At 33.3% G+C, this 25677-nt stretch overlaps 1 protein-coding gene across 8 annotated transcripts in view; it reads right to left on the reverse strand.

Moving 5' to 3' along the window:
• The window catches only part of LOC145280019 (homeobox protein cut-like 1), a 971332-nt gene that overhangs the window by 133026 nt on the left and 812629 nt on the right, over positions 1-25677 (reverse strand). For all 8 annotated transcript variants that reach the window (XM_080131683.1, XM_080131692.1, XM_080131675.1 and 5 more), the window contains 5 exons: positions 17466-17514; positions 14583-14753; positions 7617-7691; positions 6931-7037; positions 3764-3942 (listed from right to left, as the gene is read on the reverse strand). In XM_080131683.1, the coding sequence (XP_079987809.1) occupies positions 3764-3942; positions 6931-7037; positions 7617-7691; positions 14583-14753; positions 17466-17514 (581 nt within the window). The remainder of the gene's footprint in view (positions 1-3763; positions 3943-6930; positions 7038-7616; positions 7692-14582; positions 14754-17465; positions 17515-25677) is intronic.

Raw genomic sequence — 25677 nt, forward strand, 5'->3', positions numbered from 1 at the left:
GAAAATCCTGTACAAAACTTAAAGAAGGTGAGAACTTTAAAATCTCGATACTCCCTTCAAACCACGAATGAACTAAGATCCCATGTAGCAGAAAATCAGGCAAAAGTGAAGGGCTTATCTGCATAAATAAAAAATAAGCAACAAAAAATTGAGTCCAGGTCCATAAACAGGTTGTTTGACAGAAACCCAAGGATAGTGTACCGAAATCTCATCGGAGATAATATAAAAGTAACGTCACCACCAACACAAGAACAGATCGATAAATTCTGGAAGCCATTGTATGAGGACCCAAAACAACATCGGGAGAGGGAGTGGATAGGCACAATAAAAGGGGCAGTCAAGGGCAAGAAAAAAAATGCCAGTGTTGGAAATTACCAAAGCAGCTGTAAATAAAAAGCAACTTCAAAAGCCGAGGAATTGATAACATCCCAAATTTCTGGCTGAAAAAGCTGACGGCACTACATCAAAACTATGCACAAGCATTCAACCGAATTATTGGTGGCAAAGAAGAACCACCAGAATGGCTCACTATTGGCAAAACAACTCTTATACCCAAGAGCCAGGAAACACATTTGCCAAATAAATACCGGCCTATCTGCTGCCTTTCAACCACATACAAATGGCTTACTGGAATAATTGCTGATGCAATTTATCAGCATTTGACTGATGGTGAATACTTTGAGAAGGAGCAGAAAGGGTACACGAAAAACAAGCTTGGGACAAAAGATCAACTTCTTTTGAACAAAACAATCCTGGAAGACTGTAGGAAGCGACAAAGAAACCTGTCAATGGCCTGGATTGACTACAAAAAGGCATTTGACAGTGTGCCTCATTAATGCGGTGTCTGGAGCTGTATAATGTCCATGAGACCATAAGATCTTTTATTACAAAACAAATGACAATGTGGCAAACATCTATTTCCCTACACCACATGGAAGGGACAATACACTCTTCAAACATTAGCTTCCAGCGAGGCATATTTCAAGGCGATAGCCTATCACCGCTACTATTCTGCCTTGCAATCGATCCACTCAGCAAGCTTCTAAAAAATGTGATGCTGGGTACAATCTCAGTAGAGGCAGAAAAAAAGATGAAAGTAAAAGAGTGAACCATTTACTTTTCATGGACGATCTAAAACTCTATGCAGAGACAGAAAAACACCTTGTCTCCCTGATAGAAATTGTGAAAACGTTCTCAGAGGATATCTGCATGGAGTTTGGATTTGACAAATGTGCTAAATGCACAATAAAAAAGGGGGAAAAAAACAACATCCGAACATCTTCAGATCAAGAACAGCCTCATTGAAGATTTGAAAGAGGATTCCACATACAAATACCTCGGCATTGAGGAAAACATTAATGTGGAACATGAAAAAATGAGACGTAGAGCAGAACAAGAATATACAGTACGTCTGAAAAAGATTCTCAAATCTGAACTAACCCCTAAAAACAAAATTATGGCTATAAACTAGCTTGCAATACCTGTGATCACGTACGGTTTCGGTATTATAGACTGGCCTCAATATAACATAAACAGGCTCGATATCAAGACCAGGAAACAACTATCCCTACATAAGGTAACATACCGAAACCAATGCATGGACAGGATATACCTACCATGAAAGGAAGGGGGCTTAGGCCTCACTGAATTCAACCATGCATATCGAGCCACTATAGTAAGCATGGGCCAATATATTAAAAGTTCAACGGACGTGACAATGGAAATGGTGAAAGACCATCATAATCATCTTTCTCAACAAACCTCAATCACAAACTTGCCGAAAACTTTGGAGAAGTCATACCGGAGAACACTGTCGATGTATACGATAAACCACCGACACAGATTGCAAGAATAAAAAGGAAAAAATACACAGAAATAGAGATAGAGAAAAGAAGGATGGAAACAAAATAAGCAAGCAGGGAAGTTCCTAGAGGAGCTGAACCAGGAGTACATAGACAAAGATGCTTCACTCCAATGGCTCAAGAGTGGGAGACTTCCATTTGATGAGGAAAGACTTATTGTAGCCGGGCAAGATCAGGGCTTACTTACAAATGGAATTAAAAAAAATGGCTGGCATACAAAACAAATGGCCAGTGTAGGTTTTGCCACTTAGCGATTGAAAGCGCAAGCCATCCAATGTCTGCATGCCCAATCTTATTGGCAGATGGCCATTACACTGCTCGTCACAACAAAGTATGCAAGTACCTCCATTGGAAGATCTGTGGAGAGATGCAACTTGACAGATCACCAAACATTTGGAAACATAAACCACTACCAATAACATCAAACAGAAATGTGACCGTGTTCTATGACAAAGACATACAGGCAGGCAGATACATAAAAGACAAGGCCCTCAAACCAGATATTGTTATATGGAACAAGCCTGAAAGAACTGCACTCATTGTCGATGTCACAGTCCCAAATGATTTCGGCCTTAACAGAGCTGAACGGGAAAAGATAACAAAATATCAGGACCTAAAAAATGATCTAAAAACGACATGGTCTCTGAAAGAAATAAACATTATATCGGTTGTGATAGGAGCAACTGGCTTAATAAAAAAGAATCTTCATAAATACTTAGAAGCAATCCCTGGAAGACCAAGCTGTAACGAAATACAGATAGCAGCCATAAAGGGAACAGTGTCTATTCTTAAAAGAGCCCTCGGATATAAATTTAAATCATAACGGAATCAAGTGTTAGCTCCAGGAAGGAGCCCCTTGATCTCTTAAAACTTACTGAAGTAAAATACACACACACACACATACACACACATATATATATATACACACACACACACGCATATATATATATATAGAGAGAGAGAGAGTTATTAGTAAGACTAGGATATGTATATATATATATATATATACATATCCTAGTCTTACTAATAACTCTTACTACTTACATTTATATCCTCGATACATACATATATATATATATATATATATATATATATATATATATATATATAAAATCAATATATACGCAAAAACCATTTAAGGACATAAAAGTTGATCCCTCAACTCATTCACATTTACAATTATTATTCTTTCACCCTTTCCTCATATTATCTCTATCATCTTATTTTTTTTTAACTTATTCTATTTATATTATTTTCGTTATCTTTATTTTCATTTTCTATTTAGAAACTTAAAATTTTATTTTATTTTTTTTCTACAAGCCAATAGAGCTTAACCCCCCCCCCCATAATGAGCAAGACAAATCTATACAGACCCCTAAATATTAAATCAGTAACATGTATTGGAACATATTTTATCATGGGTCTACCTAAACTCCCATTATTAACAATAATCTTTTATTTATCCTAACTTTACTTTATTTAGTTAGTATAAATAGACACATATCTATGTATATGTGTGTCTGTATACGTATGTATATATTTATGGATATGTATGTTAATGTATAAGTGTATGTATGTATATAGACATAAATATCTGACTAGAGATATGTATCTATACATATATATATATATATGTTAGTATGTGTATGTGTGTGATTCTAGACATAAGGTTCAATAGCATGAAAACATAAACATGATGCAAAATTGTTTTGTTTAAGAGATTAATCTTACCTGTACTGGGATGGATATTCTTCTAGTTCAATATGATTAAAAACCTGAGGTTTGTTTATGTTATAGGATCATTATCATCCAATTGAAATAGATACAAGAATAATAAAAAGAGACATAATCAGAAGGTAAACCTCCTTTGTTGAATGTGTTCATTGAATGTGAATACATACCAGTAGAGTCTGACTCTGTTAGATTCAAAAGCTGAGCCTCTGAAGTCTGCTTTGGCTGTGCTGGCTGATGCTGTTCTTCATTCTTTGCTTTCTCTAACAGAAGCAGCTCGAGAGAATTGGAAGTTTCAAATGGACAGTCGTCATCAGACACCTTGGAAAATTTTGTGGATTTAATAGAGCTAAAACAAAGAAATAACCAGTAAATAAATAAACTAATTAGTTTGGTTTTTTTTAGCAACAATGAGATTTTCATATTACAAAATTTCTGAAATCACAACTTTTGGGGAGACAGACCCAAATTTTTTGTTGTAGGAGTTTGTGAAAATTATCCGAATCTCACACACAAAAAAGAAAAAAAAGGAAAAGGGAGCTGCTATTCTAAAGCAAAGATAGATATATATATATATATATATATATATATATATATATATATATTGTTTAGGCATTTTTCATCATGTATTATCAAAACAAAATCTAGATGTTCATACATTTCCACCTCCAAATTCACAGAATCTTGAAAAACATGCCCATCCATTTTTTTAAAATCAGAATATATCTCATCATCTCATTTAATCTACAACTCATTTTGTTATTTTTGCATTAAGTAGAGGATAGTCTCTATTTGACGTTGCCAGCCTGCAATCTGGTTTTACAAATGTTAGCTTTTGTAAAGAGATACCATTGTCATCCTTCTATGTCTGGTATATCAAATGGTCACCCGTCTAGTTGTGACCAGGCTCAACATCATTTAATTTTGGTCCTTTAATGAGAACAGAATTGGATTCAAACATTTGGACTATCGACTGACTCCATTAGAACTAAATAAAATTGTTATTCATCAACTAAAAAGTTGATTGAAAAATTTGGCAGAAGTGAAAAATAATTATAAACACTTAAAACTTATAAATTCTCAAACACATTTCAGTAGACAGCAAAAGTTTTTATAACATCACATATATATATATATATATATATATATATATATATATATATATATATACCAGCAAAATGTGTGTGTGTGTGTGTGTTTATGATTTGCAAAAACTTTCGACAGAGGTGACGGATTTTAATTAGATCGGTATCGTTTTAAAGTTCAGCCCTTTGGGCGACAAATATCGAAAAATTGGCCAAAAACATTAATTCCTTCACCCTAAACTCGGCAGTTTTGTACAAGGAGGGGGGGGCGGTTTTTTGAGTCAACATTTTTGCAAGTAATCGTATCGGTTGATTGACTTTGCTTAATTTGAACATTTTCAACTTCTGGTTGCATTATGTAGCACCGGTAAGACATTAGATTTTCTTTTCCACCTTCGCGCCTGCCTACTACCACTTTTGTTTTTAAACACCTCTCTCTGCCCGGTCTGCCTAATGTTGTTTTGATTCCCCTCCCAGCACTACCACTTTTTAACATCTCTCTCCATCCAGACTTCCTATTGTTATTTTAACCCCCCCCCCCCTAGACCTCTCCACGCCCGGGCAATGCCGGGTACCCCTGCTTGTCTAATATATAAAAGGCAAAATGTGTGCGTATGTGTGTGTGTGTTTCGCAAAAACTTTTGACAGAGGCAACAAATCCTTACTTGTTTTAAAGCGCGGCCCTTTAGATGGCAAATATCAAAAAATTGGCCAAAAACTTTGATTCCTTCACCCTAAACTGGACAGGTTTCTACAAGGAGGGGTCGGTTTTTTGAGTTGCCAATTTTGTTGCAAGTCAATGTATTGGTTGGATTGACTTTGCTTAATTTCAACGTTCCAAACTTCCGGTCGGACTGTGGAGACATTGGCAAATACGTCACTTTTTTTTCCCCTGTTCCTTCGCGTTATAGGTTCAAGCCTGCCTGCTACCCCCCTTTTTTCTCTCTCTCCACTCAAACTACCTACTGTTGCCCCCCCCCCCCCGCCCTCCTTGGTTTCTTACTCGACTTATACAATGCCGGGGAACCCCGCTACTATACCACTATTTTTTAATTCCACCCTCCTGGGGGTCCTTAATACACCCGGGCAATGCCGGGTACCCTCGCTAGTACTACTATACATACCATTAAAATGCAATGAGAAAAATTCTTTTATATATATATATATATATATATATTAAGTGTTTATAGATATACAATTTTAAAGTGATACAAAACAACTGAAACATTTAAAATATAGATATAGACTTTTTTTAGGCACTGATCAGAGAATAATAGGTCAAATTAATATATATTGCAGCATTATAAAAAAGCAAAAAATAAAATAGGTGGATGAAACTATTTGTAGAGGTCAACATGAATCTTGCATATAATATATTAACATGCTTAGGTGATCCTTCCATGGACTAAAGTTTCAATAGTCTCTTGCAAATGTGGAAGAGTAATTGTCGTCTTTCACTCTTGTTCCTGTATTCTTTTTAGTGGTAAAGTGTACCTGGACACACTCAACGATGTTCTGAATGCTTTCTTTGCATGGATTTGCAATATGAGTCTTAAAGACAGGCTTAGATCTGATGAACTCAGAGCAAGATTAAATCTGGAGTGTATAGGGAGATGTGTGCAGATTCGATGAGAGTACTTGGGTTAGTAGATGTAGTACAGTTGAGGTAGCAAAGTCAGTTGTCAGTAAAAGTCTATAAAAAACATGGAAAATGATAAGAATGGATTTGAAACCAGAGGGATAAATAAAGACCTGGACAGATTTAGTTTGGAAGTCAATTTCTAAATGCCATTTAAAAATGTCAGCATGTAAAGCAGACATTTAATTAAATATGATGATTATAGTTAAGAATCTGTTTCATTTCATTTGTTCTGCTTGTGGCTGACTAGATCAGATTTTGAACTGTACAACCATACGGGGCTCATTGAAAACAGATGCTGGATGCATAGTTCAACACACCTTATAATCAAGATGAAGAAATTTTATACATCAGGGTTTGAATTTGAAAAAAAGTAAGACATTGTTGTACCGTCAAGTGGAAGATACAACACGTGTTAGGTAAAATAACACAAGTTCCTGTCAAGTTGACAAGTAAACTAAATGCATGCATTCTAACTTGTAGCTTCAACTGACTCCAACCAGTTTTGTTCTCCTTAAATATACATGTATTCAAGCCATGTCACAACAGACATTTTTTAAAATACTTAAAATAAATAAAAAAAGAACAAAGATTTTTAAAATAATAGACTAACCTCAATTCACGCTTAATATCCTCAAATTCTTCTTGTGATCTGAACATTTCCTCCAAAAGATGGAAGGCTTTATTTTTTCGATTAATATTCTCTTCTAACCGAGAGATCTGTAATGAGACATTTTTGGAAGTGTTTAAAAATACAACAATCAAAATTGAAAAAATCCTCTGCAAGTTAAACATGTAATTCATATTTAAAAAAAAAGATTTTTAAAAGACAAAGAAGAAAAATCATATCTGACTATTTTAGTTATGAGGGGTTTCCAAAAGCAATGCCTCCTATTTTTTATTCCACCCAAATGGATCAGAGGGAACAGCAAGTTACACTGTTATAATGATTGAACTTCTGTATTCATGATCTGAAAATTTCATCTTTTTGTTGCAGATATAGATGGTGTGTGATTCTAAGTAAGCAACCCCTCTCATGGGCATGTATCAGAAGCAGATATGCATCATTGAACTACTGGCAAAGGGGCATTGAGGATTGTGGTGACTATGTAGAAAAATAAATTCTGGAGCACAAAAGGTTGCTCATTTTAATCCTGTCTTTGTAGCTCTTCAACTCTTTGAATTTAAAAAAAAAAAAAGAGGCTTTACTTTTGGAACAACTTGTATATATGTAGAATTCATTAAAAATGGGTGTTTCATGTATAAAATAGTATAAAAAGATGTTAATGTTTTACTTACTCTAGCTGATGTGGATTCTTGTAAACTATCATAGGAAGCTTGTAATCTTTGTATATCTTCAATCAATTGCGTAATCTGTTAGAAAAATAGAAAATATAATTTTAATGTATAAAATGAATAAAGTTAGAAATGTTTAAAAATAAGTAATGATTGATGGTTTAATTTATTTCTGTTACTTCTTATTGTAAGTGTTCTGGTGTCAACTTGAGAAAAATCGAAGCAACGGGCCAACAAATGCATGGCTCAAAATCCAATAATGTGACTAGCACCAACAATCATCAAACATACAGATTTATTCCCGTACTTCTCGACTCTAGCTGCTTTTATACAGCTTGTAATTCCCCTAATTTGCATTGTGCAGCATGATTTTGCAAGACTTTATGAGACCACAGTTCATAAAACTTTGGAGGCATCTTTGATCTCTCTCTTTTTCACCCGATCTCGCCCGACGCATACACACGGTAAGACTTCCGTTTTCCTTTCTCTTAACTTTAAACAACATGCCCCCCTGATCTCTAGATCACATTTCATACTCCCTCATCCATTGTGGCGGTCGTCTTTCCATACTCAGCCTCTGAGATGCCTAGCCATCCTCTTGCTGCACTTCACTTTGCACTGTTTCACTTTCAACTGGCCTGACGTCGAGATTATGTCTTGGTACCCCATCTACCGCAATGTTGTTGCTCGTATTACTCCCGGTCATGTGTCCTCTGCTCCACTGTGTGGTACATCGTGCCCCTAGGGGCTTTACCCATACTTCATCCCCAAGTTTGATGGTCCCTGTTGTCTCTGTCCCCTTGCTTGCCGACTCAATCGGGGAATGCTTCCAGGAGTATGTGAATACCAACAGGTCTGGAACTATTGTCCCGATCTATTGTACCAGTAGACAGATTGCTTGGGTGAAGTGCTTCCTCTTTCTACCACTACCTCTATTGTCCGGTGGTTTCTTTCTACAATCCCGTTGCCACTGGGTCTATACGCAGCTCTGAAGAATTCATGGATATTCCATTTCTTCATTACATCCGCAACTGCTACCAATCTAAATGCGTTACCGTTGTCGGTTGACAGCTCTTCCACCGGACCTCGTCCCAGAAACATTGTGTCGAGAGCTGACACTATTTCACTGGCTGTTCCGTCTCACAGCCATCTCCATAGGACAAAGCGACCGGGACTGCAGTCGATCATAGTCATATAAAGGATATGAGGAATGGGGGGGTTGGGGGTACGCTCCGGGCAGCACGTTCCAGGGGGCGGCATTTTGAGAGGGTAAATAAAAAAGAATAAAAATAAATGAAAGTTAACAAAAAATTTTAAATTTTACGCCAAAAAAGTTGTCAAACATTGGGACTTATAGAGATATCCAAATCAGAAAAGTGTGTCCCTATTTTATGAGCGGCACACATCAGGGGCAGCATTTGAGAGGTTAAAAATAGACAATAGAAAAAAAAAAAAAATAAAAGCTAACCAAAATATCAGAATTTTTTTAACGAATATGTTGTAAAAAATTGGAACTTTTGGAGGTATCAGAATCAGAAAACTGTGTCCCTATTTCACGAGCAACCCATGTCAGGTGGCAGCATTTTGAAAGGGTAAAAATAGAAAATAGAAAAAATAAATAACAGCTAAAAAAATATCTCAAATTTTATATTGAAAAGTTTTTTAAAAATCGGAACTTTCGGAGGTATTGAAACAGGAAAAATGTGTCCCTATTGTAAGAGCGGCATATGTCAGGAGGCGGTATTTTGAGAGGTTAAAAATAGACGATAGAAAAAATAAATAAAAGCTATCAAAAAATTTGAAAATTTATACTGAAAAGGTTGAAAAAAATCGGAACTTTTGGAGATATCAGAATCAGAAAAATGTGTCCTTATTTTACGAGCGGCCCATATCAGGGGCGGCATTTTGAAAGGGTAAAAATGGAAAATAGAAAAAATATATCAAAATAAATAAAAGCTAACAAAATATTTTAAATTTTATACCGAAAAGTTTTTTAAAAATTGGAACTTTTGAGGGTATTGGAATCGGAAAAATATGTCCCTATTTTACGAACGGCACATACCAGGGGGCAGCATTTTGTGAGGATAAAAATAGAAAAAAATAAATAAATAAATAAAAGCTAACAAAAAATTTGATCTTTTATACCAAAATGGTTGTAAAAACTCGGAATTTTAGAAGATAAAATGTGTCCCTAATTTACGATTCAAAAACTGATTGTTTTAACTTTTTAATTCAATTTTTCATTATGGTACTAATGATAAATATTTGTTGTTTTTAAATTATCACTAAAACTAAAATGATAATAACATAAAAATATGATATAAATTTATTTATTTGTAAAACAAAGTTTTTAAAAATTGCATAAATTCTCTAGGTAACCTTTCAAAGAAAGCAGTTGATTTACATGTTCCAAAAAATGTTGATAAATTAAACAAAACATTTTTGTCAAGAAAAATACTTTCAAACATCACTGATAATTAAATGATACAACGGAAAATTAGCAACAGAAAATTACGTAATTTTGGAATTGTAGAAACATTCAGCAAGTACGGAATAAAAATCGACTGTTTATGATCGTCATATCAGGGAATATAATTTTAAATGGGAACTAAGCGCTACACCTCAAATACTATTTAAGTGGTTTTCTATTTGACAGTTTAAATATTGCCAAATTTCTGTCAAATTTCAAACAATCACAGAGTAATTGATTTTTTTCAAACTATTAACAAAATTTTATAATCACTGACGTATTTATGATTAAACCAAAATTTATCATGATGAATTAATTCTGGTAATAGGATGTTGATTTTTTACTTTTTTTATTAATATAATAATTGTAAAAGAAAAATCTCCTTAGAATGCGTACCTATCTTAGAAAAATCATGCTTTGCTTTCAAACGAGTTAATATTTAAAAATATGTATATTTCTGTGAGAGGCACTTGAAACCTATTTAAAACTATATAGTCTTTAAGAATGGTCTTAAACTCTATCTTCAATTGACATTTATTCTGTAGATGCTTAATTTTAATACCTTGCAAAAATTAGTTTTAAAAAAAGTGATTTTTAATGTTTTTGATTCATTTGGGATTTTATCTGTTTTTGCTTTAATAAGCTGCTGGGTTTTGTCCGGTGTTCTTTTGTCCAATCCCTTATATATTTATATATATATATATATATATATATATATATATATATATATATATATATATATATATATATATATACACTAGTGATGGGATGATTGCAAATTTTTCCCCGATTTCGATTTAATTATCGATTCTCTCTTAAATTCCTGATCCGATACGATTCTCGATTGTAATTCTTTTTAAATTCTAAATATTTAATTAGTGATTTGTTTTTGTCTATTCTTTTCGATTTACTCTAAAACCTCATGTCTGCATACCTTTTTGCAAACAAAAAATGCAGTTAGTGTGTGTGTGTGTGTGTGTGTGTGTGTGTGATTAAATGCATGTGGTCTAAATATTTTTCTCAAAGATTTTCTTTTTAATTGATTGAAAATAATGAAACAGCTAAAGATGCATTTCTCTTTTAAAACAAAGCCGATTTGCATTTGTCATTGGTTGGTAAAATGCTATTTGAATATTTCATAAACAATTGAAAATAATTAACGATTGTTATGCAAAATAAAACAGTATAGGAACAGTATAGTTAACAAAGTCCCCTTTCCATTTTAAATATGAGTTTCTAAATAGCATAGTTACTATATAGAAACCAATTCTTAACTTAAGAACGGATGTGAATGTATTCTTAACTATTCTAAACGTTCTCTCTACCAAAGAATGTTCATGTGTTTACCCATATCATCAATATTTGCCCGGTTATTACTACTGACAATGTCATAGATATGTAGTGGATTGATTTGTTTTAATGCAAAAAAAAAAAAAAAAAAAAAAAAAAAATCAAGATATCGATAATTATAATAGAAATAATTTTTATGAGAATTTTAGACTAACACCCTTGGCTAAAAATGATATTTTCGTTTTGTTTTATTCGACTTTCTTTTTGTTTTATGCGAGGGCATATGGACACCTTGAAAATCTTGCCGGAAAAAAGTACAAACAATTATTTTTAAATTTAAACTTTCGTACATTAATTCAACTTAAAATGATGAATAATCATCATTTCCAGGCTACTCTAACATGATAGAAATGTTCACTAAGCCGAAGTCTGACTGGCAAGTTTGTAAAACTATGCGTAATCGCTTAGACCCCCCCCCAAAAAAAAAGCTTACAGAATTTATTTCCATGAGGAAAATAATAATTTTTGGTTAGTGTTCTAAAATGTTACAATGTCTGTGAAATGAAAAATCATTTTAGGTCCAATTAATATTGCTCAAGAGTTTCTCAACTGAAAGGATCTAGAGATACGACTTGCTGAAGGAAACATAGCTGACAAAGCAGAGCTCCATAATGATGAAAGAGATCAAGAAAACAAAGGGAATTTTTTAGAATTGGTAAATTTATTGGCCAAGTATGACCCTGTGTTCCGTGAACATTTGGTGAAAGTTAACCTGGCAAAGAAAATCGCTACTTCTTATCTGTCACCAGAAATTCAAAATGAATTTGTGAACATGTTGGCAAAGCAGTTGAGACAGAAAATCATCGATCAGATCAAAGAAAGTAAATATTTTTGCATAATTTTTGATAGCACTCCTGATGTATCTCACAAGGACCAGATCAGTGAGGTGTTGCACTACGTAAAAATTGAGGAAAACCCTGGGCAGCAAAAACTGATGTTACGCTACTGAATACATAATAGAGATCTTTCTTTATGTTTTAATATCTTTGCTAAACTACGTAAGCACCAAATTTTCATCTGACTTATTCATTAAGTTTCATTGATAAATGCCCAAGAGATTTTGTTTTATCAACATTCCATTATCTGCTTGAAATATGCACCTTTACATTCAACAATCATAAAACAAAGTTCATGTGTACAAAATATGGTTGAATTGCAGAAAGGATAAATGCATTTTTGGTCGAAGAATATCACCTTATATTTAACTTTTAAGTGTGTGAATCATTAAGAAAGATCTCAGATTTTAAAATAGTAGGTATTTTGTGACATCATAGGTTAATAAAGAGGAGTATTTTGTGACACCATAGGTTAATAAAGAGGAGTATTTTGTGACACCATAGGTTAATAAAGAGGAGTATTTTGTGACACCATAGGTTAATAAAGAGGAGTATTTTGTGACACCATAGGTTAATAAAGAGGAGTATTTTGTGACATCATAGGTTAATGAAGAGGAGTATTTTGTGACACCATAGGTTAATGAAGAGGAGTATTTTGTGACACCATAGGTTAATGAAGAGGAGTATTTTGTGACACCATAGGTTAATGAAGAGGAGTATTTTGTGACACCATAGGTTAATGAAGAGGAGTATTTTGTGACACCATAGGTTAATGAAGAGGAGTATTTTGTGACACCATAGGTTAATAAAGAGGAGTATTTTGTGACACCATAGGTTAATAAAGAGGAGTATTTTGTGACACCATAGGTTAATAAAGAGGAGTATTTTGTGACACCATAGGTTAATAAAGAGGAGTATTTTGTGACACCATAGGTTAATGAAGAGGAGTATTTTGTGACACCATAGGTTAATAAAGAGGAGTATTTTGTGACACCATAGGTTAATAAAGAGGAGTATTTTGTGACACCATAGGTTAATAAAGAGGAGTATTTTGTGACACCATAGGTTAATAAAGAGGAGTATTTTGTGACACCATAGGTTAATAAAGAGGAGTATTTTGTGACACCATAGGTTAATAAAGAGGAGTATTTTGTGACACCATAGGTTAATGAAGAGGAGTATTTTGTGACACCATAGGTTAATGAAGAGGAGTATTTTGTGACACCATAGGTTAATGAAGAGGAGTATTTTGTGACACCATAGGTTAATGAAGAGGAGTATTTTGTGACACCATAGGTTAATGAAGAGGAGTATTTTGTGACACCATAGGTTAATGAAGAGGAGTATTTTGTGACACCATAGGTTAATAAAGAGGAGTATTTTGTGACACCATAGGTTAATAAAGAGGAGTATTTTGTGACACCATAGGTTAATAAAGAGGAGTATTTTGTGACACCATAGGTTAATGAAGAGGAGTATTTTGTGACACCATAGGTTAATGAAGAGGAGTATTTTGTGACACCATAGGTTAATAAAGAGGAGTATTTTGTGACACCATAGGTTAATAAAGAGGAGTATTTTGTGACACCATAGGTTAATGAAGAGGAGTATTTTGTGACACCATAGGTTAATAAAGAGGAGTAATATAGCAACACTTGTAACTGCAGTCGTCTCATATTCAATTTAACATTTTTTTAATATTTTTTTTTTTTACATACTAGCAGGCTTAGAAAGTCTTTTGAAAAATTACCTCAACACTAACCTATCTCTGGCCACATCTTTATCACTTTATCGCAAATCCATCCATATCATTTCCTTCCGTGTATTCTTTGGCCTTCCCTTGTCAACTAACTCTGCTATTTCAACCCAAAAACCCTTATTCTTTCAACATGGCCATAGCATCAAAGTTTCCTGTTCTACACGCATTCCCCTATATCATCTAGATTTTATTTGAGGTTCTTAAGACTCACATTACACATCCATTGCCTCATTATCATACCATTTCTCCCCATACAACATATGTCCTTAACCGTCACTGGCTACATTTCACTTCCATACATCACACTGCATGCACATGCCTGACAGACATCTGGTTTAATATTTTCTTTATCACACTTGATCGACAGTAATAAGAAGTTTTTATGTTATCAAAATGCACCAAAATTTTATGAGTCGATAACTATTGCAGTATTCACCCCAAATACTGTTCCATTAAAAGAAGAAAATAATCCAACCCCTTTTCTTTTTATAACAGTGTGATTGTAAAGAGACAGCAAAATATCATGTAACATATGCAATTATACAAAATCTGACCTCTTTGTCTTTAGCAGCCAACTCGACCTCAAGCCGGGACCTCTTGAGAATGTCAAGTGCTTGCTCCATATCAGTTGCCTTCTCCATTTGTTCTACCTGATGGAGGTTTTGAGTAGCGGATGCTAGTTGCTGACGCAGATGCTCTACCTCACGCTCAGATGCTTCGGCTCGCTGAAGAGAAAGAAAATAAAAATAGTTATTTGCTAATAAAAGTTTAAATTTTTTAAAATATATATCAAGAAAAGGACTCATTAATCTAGATCTATATATAATACCAAAATAAAAACTAAATGGTCTTGTATGGTTGGAGAACCTGAAGATGTGTATTAAACATAAAATTTCAGTTCAAAGGATGCGGGTTCAATCACTGTACAGGCAGTGTATTTTAATTTTATCTTCACTCACACCCAAAAATAAATTTTTGTATAATATATAGTGTTGAGCTCAAAGACAAATAAATGTTCAAGTTTTTATTAATAATGAGAATATTTTGTTAAATAGTTATACAATTTCTTCATACCTAATACATATTCTAAAAGCTACCAACAAATAAAAGTACTTTTAATATATCTACCCATTTATTTTCACAATTATTCAGGGAACTAAATGTATAAACTGATATAAATTGTACCAATCCTGACCTTATGGGGCACTGGTCATCATTATCATCATCTGGTTTAATATTTTCTTTATCACACATTAAACATTTTTCTTGTTTCTTTCAATACGCTGCTTTAGAGTGTTTATTCTAGGGATAGTCATTAATCCAAAAAATCAAATCATCCTTGATTTCACAGGTCTTACATGGCTGCCCCTTTCTTCATTTATCTGGAGCCATTATATTTATTTGTATTTGGACATGTGGACTATAATGTTACTACATTATAATAAACATAATATGTATGATCTAAAATATAGTTGGATGCTGGTATCTTTAATTTTTGGTAGAGTGGTGTCATGTGGACTAAGATTTAGACACTACTTTTCTAACAAAACCATTTTTCTATAGAGTAACACTTAAACTTGTTGATTAAACAATAACTAATCAAATTTGTTGTTATTTTTGTTTAATATTAATAAATGATGTATCTAGCCCACCAATATCCAAAACGGTGTTTTCATTTATTTTTAATTATTATAAAGTGGCTCAGTATATAATGAATACAATCATCAAATTGACCAAGCACTGCATCTGATATGAAGACTCATATTTTTGTAATGGTGTTTACCTGGAAACAAGAGAGGGCACTACTCCTGTCTCATTTTTAAAAACAAAATTTGATCCTAGTAATTAACCTGAGGATTGAACCATTAAAACAATAAAATAATTTGATTTCCCAGGCAAAATTAAAAAAAAATGTTTATGAACCAGGATGAACGTAATTTCACATATGCATAATAATGTCATTAGAATACTGAAAAAAACTAAAAACAAGAAGCAAGGACATTTTACGTATTTGTCTTGCTCTTTTTTTTTTTTAATTTCTTTGAATTTCTACTCAATTTAACTATCTAATTCTAAGAGTATAATGAAAACAACCATTGTTGATGTTATAAAAATATTTGATTTATTTAAAATTTTATAGTTTTATTTTGAACTAAGGGGAATTATTCAATCAATGATTTTTATTAGCATCCCTTCCTAAAAACAACTTATCTTGAGGTAAAAAAAAAAACAAATTCCCAGCAGCAAAATTGTTTATTAAAGATACACATGAAATTTATTTGCAAATTACTGAGGGATTTGCTTTTTGTGAGATTATATATATAAGCTGTTAGTTTGATTTAAAATTTTCCACCTCTAGACTAGTTGGGTTCCTAAGACTTACGAATATAGCCTATCTTACTAGTTTATCAATAGCTGGAGAGAGTAGAGATGGATTCATATCTTTCCCAAGAGTAATAGTAAAAGTGATACCATAACTTTGATAGGAGTCAAACACAATACACAAAGAACATATTTCACGCCCGTAACGACTGTTAATTTCTACTTTATGAAGAAAGATTTATGCATAAAGATTTATAAATAAATAGATCAAGAAAAGGACAGATGTGACATTGAATTTGTACCACTTTTTCAAATCTCAAGTCTTATACAGTTGCTAACAAATATAAGAAAAAATAGCAACAATAATTAAACAAAACCATAACAAATTAGTGTTAGAAGTAGAAAATTGAATAACAAATATTGTAATATTTGTTATTCAATTTCTAACACTAAAGAAAAAATATAATGGAAATATTATATTAAACTCAATACAATAATACTAGCAATATTTTTCATTGATAAAATTAATTTCATTCATTAATTGCACAGTAGCATGTCTGTTCTAAATTTTTGATAAAAAAAAAAAAAGCATCTGTATATAAGAGTTCTGAAAACAGAAATCTCGTTCCTGAAACCAAATTCAAACAACTATACCTTTTCTAAATTTAGCTATATATAACTTTAAATTTTAAAGTACAACAAGCAGTAATAGTTAATTCTTATTTTTATTTCGGACTATTAGTCTCATCTTTATTAGTTGTTGTTTTTGGATCTTTTTATTGGTTCACAACGTTTCGGCCAACTTCCTCTGGCCTTCGTCAGGTGGTAAACAACAACTAATAAAGATGAGACTAATAGTCCGAAATAAAAATAAAAATTAACATATAATGCTCATCTCAAAAAATGAATTCCAATTAAGGAATAATATATATATAAGCAGCAATAGCTTAACCACTTTTTTCAACTTCCAAGGTCATGCTTAAAATCAAATGTAAGGAGGATCAACTGATAATTATAGTCAACAATGGTGATGCAATGTTTGCATAAAAAAAAAAACAAGTTTATTTGTGGTCATAGAAGGTGAGAAATTATCTCAACATAAAAAGAATACCAACCTCATTAGCACGTTCTAAGTCTTTAATTACCATTTCCATTTCATCAGATCTGGAAGAAGAAAACAAGAAAACCATTAAAATACTTGATAAAAGATGATTCATGTTTATTCAAATGCTAAAAGATCTGTTGTCATCAAGAATTAAATGGAGAATCCTATATTTTTTTCTGCCCAATCACTCGCACTATATTACAATTTTTGTATTCTTATTGTTGGCATCTTTATAAAATTCGATTTTTAGAGTAGGACCCAAGGATATATGTAGTGCTGATTGAGTGAAGAGAGGGTATAAATGACATTAATTGGAATACATTTTGTTAAATTTATAGCATTTGTTAAATTTATAGTATTTGTTAAATTTATAGCATTTGTTAAATTTATAGCATTTGTTAAATTTATAGCATTTGTTAAATTTATAGTATTTGTTAAATTTATAGCATTTGTTAAATTTATAGTATTATATTTATAGTATTTGTTAAATTTATAGCATTTGTTAAATTTATAGTATTTGTTAAATTTATAGCATTTGTTAAATTTATAGCATTTGTTAAATTTATAGTATTTGTTAAATTTATAGTATTTGTTAAATTTATAGCATTTGTTAAATTTATAGCATTTGTTAAATTTATAGCATTTGTTAAATTTATAGTATTATATTTATAGCATTTGTTAAATTTATAGTATTTGTTAAATTTATAGTATTTGTTAAATTTATAGCATTTGTTAAATTTATAGCATTTGTTAAATTTATAGCATTTGTTAAATTTATAGCATTTGTTAAATTTATAGCATTTGTTAAATTTATAGCATTTGTTAAATTTATAGCATTTGTTAAATTTATAGCATTTGTTAAATTTATAGCATTTGTTAAATTTATAGCATTTGTTAAATTTATAGCATTTGTTATATTTATAGCATTTGTTATATTTATAGCATTTGTTATATTTATAGCATTTGTTAAATTTATAGCATTTGTTAAATTTATAGTATTTGTTAAATTCATAGTATTTGTTAAATTCATAGTATTTGTTAAATTCATAGTATTTGTTAAATTTATAGCATTTGTTAAATTTATAGCATTTGTTAAATTTATAGCATTTGTTAAATTTATAGTATTTGTTATATTTATAGTATTTGTTATATTTATAGTATTTGTTATATTTATAGTATTTGTTAAATTTATAGTATTTGTTAAATTTATAGCATTTGTTAAATTTATAGCATTTGTTAAATTTATAGTATTTGTTAAATTTATAGCATTTGTTAAATTTATAGCATTTGTTAAATTTATAGCATTTAATCTTCTCAAAGAACATCTGGTATCTCTGGGTAATCAATGAGGACCCCTCTGTGCTCCGACTCCAAGTCAGTAATCAAACCAAAGTAAAACTTATGAACGTAAAATGCAAACACAACTCTCAGAATAATGTTGTATGCATTTTGATCCAAATGATATATACTTATAACATGGGTTATTTAGTTTCAGAATTTATATAATGGTATCTCCAATGCCCTACAAAGAGGTTTAAAAATCTCATATAAAAGCTCCCAGTACTGTCCATGAAATGCATTCTTTTATCATAATCATGAAATCGATTATTATCATTTTGAACACTGATTTATTTATATTATGATTTTTTTTTTGAGGGGGTAGTAAAAAGCAAATATATATATAATAAACAATTTAAGATTTTAAAAGTGTGTGAGAGAGAGAGAGATCTCCTACCAGAAAGCAATACTCAACATACTAGTTACATTATTGACAAGCTTAAGCTTGTAATATTAATAAAGTTGTTTTTTTTTAATTATTTATTTGTTGTGACTATTTAGACCTCTCTCTCTCTCTCTCTCGTATATATATATATATATATATATATATATATATATATATATATATATATATATGTATGTATATATATATATATATATATACATCAAAAAGCGAAAATGTGTGTATGTATGTTCGCTTTTTATGTATGTCCAAGAAAGGCTTTTTTTCCGAGAAGTGAAGTATCAGACAATTGCTATTCAATTTGGACAATCCCCTTTTTATGGGGAGTTGGTTTCCCCCACAACATCTTGGGGAAACAGAAAATAAATTAAAAAAAGCTGCCCCGCAGTAAATACTGACCTGCAGTCAAAGTTGACCTCATTAACTCATTAAAACGTGCACCTGCCAATTCTAAATAGTTAAATAAATTCAAACGTGTTTCTGCTAGTATTTCACGGTGGCCCAATGGTTAACGTCACATGTTTTTTTTTTTTCACACTTTAATTTCCAACTTTGCTTCAAGGGTTCGGGTTCGATCCTCATACTTACCTACCAAAACTTTTTTTTTTATACCCCCCCCAAGGAATTTTGATTTACCCCCCGCTAGTGTATATATAAAAGCGAAAATGTATGTATGTATGTATGTATGTGTTTGTATGTCCGCCAAAAACTTTCAACAGACAACCAAAATTGACAAATTTGGTATTATATTAAAGCTCAAACCTCTGGACGAAAAATATGGAAATTTTGGCCCCAACGGTCAACTCTAAGTTGTTCATCTATCGTTTTTTTTCAGGGGGGCGCCCAAAAAAGCGACATTTTTTTTTTTGTTTTTCCTATGTATTTAAGTAGTAATAAAGTAATAATCTAATGATATTTATACGTAATTGAAAAAAAAACTTAGTCATGTCATGTGACGTCAGCAAGCTGTAATGGCGATGTTTGTATACAAAACAATGTACATAATAAGAAATTCTTATCGGAAAAATGTGACTAATTAAAATCTTAACTTACACATTATGAAAACATTACCAACGTTATTATCGGGTTAAAAATAGTAAAATATGGAGTTAAACGAAAAATGACAAGCAGAAGTGATACATACAAAAAACTATGCTTAAAAATATTTAGTGATGAGAGGAACAGTCGCTATGTTTACAAAAAGCAAAAACAAACGGCCATTTTGTTTTTAGTATTAATAACAATATAATCTCCTAACCCTGTTTACCGGGAGGGAGGGGGGCGCTTGAATACTACACTTTGATCTTAGCCAAAAGACCAAGTAACCGTATCATATAGTGTAATTTCCTACCGAACATTATCTTCTATTACAAAAAGATGCATATAATATATTTATTGTGTACTGAATTGAGACAGGATGTCATATTCCAAAAATCACATCGCTGAACTGCTGATTCCAAAAATCCAATCAATGAATTAGTGCATACTGGGTGCTAATTTGTAACATTTCAAAAATCACATAAAGAACGAGTCGGCATGTTAACAAAACAAAACAAACGGCCATTTTCTTTTTAGTATTAGAAACAATAGGATCTTCTAACTGTTTAGCGGGAGGAGAGGAGAAGATGGGACTGCTTGAATTCTAAGAACAGATACTACACTTTGATCTTATTTATGTATTTTATTATTTTAAAAAATTTGGACATACAATTTTACAACTGCAACACACAAAAATTTTCAATAACAAAATTAGGCACAAGGCCCTATAAGAAATGGGGAGGGGGAGGGTACAGGATCTTTGTGACTAAAGTGACAAAAAGTGAATAATGAAGACTTTGGAGTCTTACTCTTGACTGGCAACATTTACCACAATACCTCATTTACTCTGTGGATCCTAATCTAACTAATAAAACCCCAGCGTTTTGAATAACTTTGACATATTTACAAAAAGAAAAAGAAAAGGTGTCTGTGTGTTGTGTATGCATTTTTTTTTTTTTTATATATATAAAATAAATAATATTTTGTGTGTATGTGCGTGTGTGAGAAAATAAAGTTCAATTTCATTAGAAAAATAAAAAAGTTTTTGAATTATCAGTGTAAAATGTTCGTGGAGTGGGGAAAGCTAATCAAAAATGTTCATATCAAAAATAAAAAATAAAACCTACTGGGTTGTTTGTACTAATCTAGGTGACTAGACCACTGTTTTCCGGGGGAACCGAAAACAAGCAGGGCGATCCCTAATAGGGATTGGGGAAGAAACCTTAATGGAAGTGGGAGAAAATAAAGCAACGGGTGGAGGGGGTTGGAAGGTGACCTCTGAGTAGGGGGATTACCGGGGATGTCAAAAAGCAAAGATGTGGCGCAAAGGGGATGGGCAGACTCAGAGGTTCTCTAATACCAAAAAATAAAATCAGGAACAGGATCTCATTTGTACCACCAGTCAAGAGTCTTCTTAAAATGACTTAGCTAGAATCTAAGCGGGATGGGTTCCGAAGAACCCAGCACCGCCCGTGCCATGCATTGAAACTTGGCTCCTCGACGGATGCACAAACTAGTGCTGTGCACCCACCTCTTGTTGAATTCCATTCTAGGCAACCTCCTCCAATCGCATCTGATCTTTACCTTAAGCAAATGTTTAACGTAAACGATCAGATCCCGATCCGGAACAGATGTCCCTTCGTGGACCAACTTAAGGCGCGTGATCCAGATCACCATACGCGCTACTGCTAGGATCGCCAGGAAAACCATTCTTTCCTCCCTGGGGAACGGCGGCTCCATGTTGTAAACGAAATATCCTATGTCGAGATCGAGCGGCCACTCACCATCGATGCGAGCCATTACCTCTCCGATCCGGCTACAACTGAAAAACGCATGCTCGACCGATTCAAGCTTGTGTTCGTCGCAGTGCAGACACCAGGCCCTCGTTTATTCTTTGTACTTGCTGAATTCGTCGAAGAGGGGCAGTGCTTTTCGGACCAGTCGCCAGGTCAGGGAGAATTCCGAGTTTGTCAGAAAATCCCGACCCGGCGCCCAACTCCATTGAGAGCGGATAACCTCCATCGACCAACCTAACCGCCTACAAAGAGGATCCTTCGTGGTACCCACCACTAACTCCCGATAAAGTCTCTTTCTAGGCTGTTCAAGGACACTGGTCCCCGGCAAAGCTCTAAGTGCATTCCGGCATTCGGCAAAGAACTTGGACTTCCCCCTCGGTTTACAACGACCTTCTACCGAGGGGTCGGGTTTGAGATTGGGAAACGAGTTCTCAACCGCAGGGACCCAAGGAGTGTTCTCCTCTAGCGAATGACCCAGGAAAGCCAATCTCTCAGCGTTTTTACGACACAAGAGACTGGGCTGACCTAGGCCTCCCTCGCTCGGACGTTGGACACAGACCTCTCTGCACACATAATGCTTACCCTCGTCCCACAGAAGTGAGTCGAGGTGCTTTTGTAAGCGGGTTAGGCATTGCGCAGGGAGAGGAAGTACAGACAATCGGTAAAGGATGAGCGGAAAGACGTATGTAGCACACGCCTCCGCTCGACCCTTCAAGGACAATTTCCTTCGAATCCAAGTCTTGACCGACGATTTGACCTTGCCATATACTTCCGACCAATTTTTCTCCAGCTGAAGTCCTGGTCCAAACCAGACACCGAGAATGCAGACCGGCCCATCGGTCCAGCTGAAGATACCTGGAAGCGAGTTTACCCTGGTTCTTCGTATCGAGCGAGCGCTTCGACCACCGCTTGAATGTCCGTGGGGCAAGACACGAACACGGTGATGTCATCGGCGAATGCGGAAACCCTGGCTCATGTGCCTCCAGGTAAAGCAATTCCGCGCAGGACTGGTGTAGCCACCTCGTCCCTTAACTTGCGAAGGAGGGGTTCCAATGCCAGGACATACAAAAGAGGCGACAGCGGACAACCCTGACCGAGACACGGCGAATGACTCCGACAGCTTACCGTTGATCTGTACCGCTACTGTCGGTCTATCATACAGGACAAAGATCCACTTGCAAAAGTCCGGATTAAATCCGGCGGCCTCTAACACAGATCCCAGGAACCGATGGTCGACCCTATCGAACGCTTTGGACTGATCCAAACTACACTTTGATCTTAGCCAAAAGACCAAGCAACCGTATCATATAGTGTAATTACCTTTCGAACATTATTTTCTATTAAAAAAAGATGCATATAATATATTTATCGAGTACTGAATTGAGACAGGATGTCATATTCCAAAAATCACATCGCTAAACTGCCGATTCCAAATTCTGAAATAAAAACATTATTTAGAAAGCCATTCTTAGTATTGGGGAAGGGATGTTTTTTTATATCTTGTCTATTTACACGTAACAATTTCTTAATTCTTAATATAAGAAATTAAGAAATAAGAAATTTAATGTAAAAATGGGGATAGTATTTTACTCTTATAGAATACGGACCATGCTGAAATAAAAACATTTTTATTTAGAAAGTCATTGGGAGGGGATGTTTTTTATATGTCCTTTATTTAAACCTAACAATTCTTAATATAAGGCAATTTAATAATTCTTAATATAAAAGTGCGATACTATTTTACTATTATGGAATACGGACCATGCTGAAATAAAACCATTTTTATTTAGAAAGCCATTCTTAGTATTCGCAGGGGATGTTTTTTATATCTTCTCCATTTACACCTAACCATTTCTTAATTCTTAATATAAGACAATTTAATAATTCATAATATAAAATGGGAATAGTATTTTACTATTATAGAATACGGACCGTGCTGAAATGAAAACATTATTTAGAAAGCCATTCTTACTATTGGGAGGGGATTTTTTTTTTTTTTATATCTCTCTATTTGCAACTTCTCTATTACACAAACCGTTTATAAGTTTATCTTACTATGTTCCACGTATACGTTTAAGAGTGGGGTGGGGATATTAAGTCAGTCCCAGAAATGGCAGAAACTGTTTACGAGTTAACATTACTATATTTCATATATATTTTTAAGGGTATATTAAGTCAGTCCCGGAAATGGCAGAAACTGTTTATGATTCATGTATAGTTTAAAGAGTTGGGTGACGTATATGAAGTCAGTCCCGGATATGGCACAAACCGTTTACGAGTTAACATTACTATATTTCATGTATATTTTTAACAGTGGTTATGGGGATATTAAGTCAGTCCCGGAAATGGCAGAAACCGTTTACGAGTTAACTTTACTATATTTCATATATATTTTTTAGAGTGGGGTGGAGGATATTAGGTCAGTCCCGGAAATGGCAGAAACCGTTTACGAGTTAACTTTACTATATTTCATGTATATTTTAAGAGTGGGTGAGGGATATTAGGTCAGCCCTAAAATGACAGAAAAGTTTATGAGTTAAAATTACTGTATTCTATGTATATTTTAGAGTGGTGTGAGGGATATAAAGTCAGTACCGGAAATGGCAGAAACCGTTTACGAGTTAACATTACTATATTTCATGTATATTTTAAGAGTGGGGTGGTGGATATAAAGTTAGTCCCGGAAATGGGGGAAACCGTTTACGAGTTAACATTACTATTCTTCATGTATATTTTAAAGAGTGGGGTGAGAGATATTAAGTCAGTCTCGGAAATGGCAGAAACCATTTACGAGTTAACATTACTATATTTCATGTATATTTTTAGATTGGGGTGGGGGATATTGTCAGTACCGGAAATGGCAGAAACTGTTTATGATTCATGTATAGTTTAAAGAGTTGGGTGAGTGATATGAAGTCAGTCTCAGATATGGCACAAAGTATTTAGGAGTAAACATTACTATGTTCAATGTATATTTTTAAGAGTGGGGTGAAGGTTATGAAGTTGGTCTCGGAAACGGCAGAAACCGTTTACGAGTTAACTTTACTATTTTTACATGTATATTTTTACCAGTCCGATTATGAGTGTGAACTCATTAAATATGATTGTCGAAATTAGTAACATATCCCAGAATTATGAAAAATGATGAAATGTGAGTTATTTTCTTGGTGTGTTTGTAATGAAATAAACAACCCAGAAATGTCTCAAAGTTATTATTTTAGTAAGAGGAGGGTGATTATATGAGTGAACTCATAAAAAATGATGGTCGAAATTAATAACATATCCAAAACTTATGATAAATGATGAAATGTGTGTTATTTGATTGGTGTATTCGTAATGAAGTAGACAGACCAGACAATGTATGAAAGTTATTATTTTAGTAAGAGGGGAGGGCTATAACGTGGGTTAAATCATGAAAAATGACTGTCGAAATTAGTAACATATCCAAGAATTATGAAAAGGATGAAATCTGAGTTATTATTAAAACAGTTTCTGCCATTTCCGTATTTGTAATGAAATAATCAGTCCAGACAATGTCTCAAAGTTATTATTTTAGTAAGATGGGGGGAGGGGGCGGCGATTAAAACATAATTGTCAAAATAAGTAACATATCCAAAAATTATGAAAAATAATGAAATGCGAGTTAC

The sequence above is a fragment of the Euprymna scolopes genome, chromosome 1 (genome assembly GCF_053919585.1).
Source record: "Euprymna scolopes isolate OS-2025 chromosome 1, ASM5391958v1, whole genome shotgun sequence".
Taxonomy (NCBI): domain Eukaryota; kingdom Metazoa; phylum Mollusca; class Cephalopoda; order Sepiida; family Sepiolidae; genus Euprymna; species Euprymna scolopes.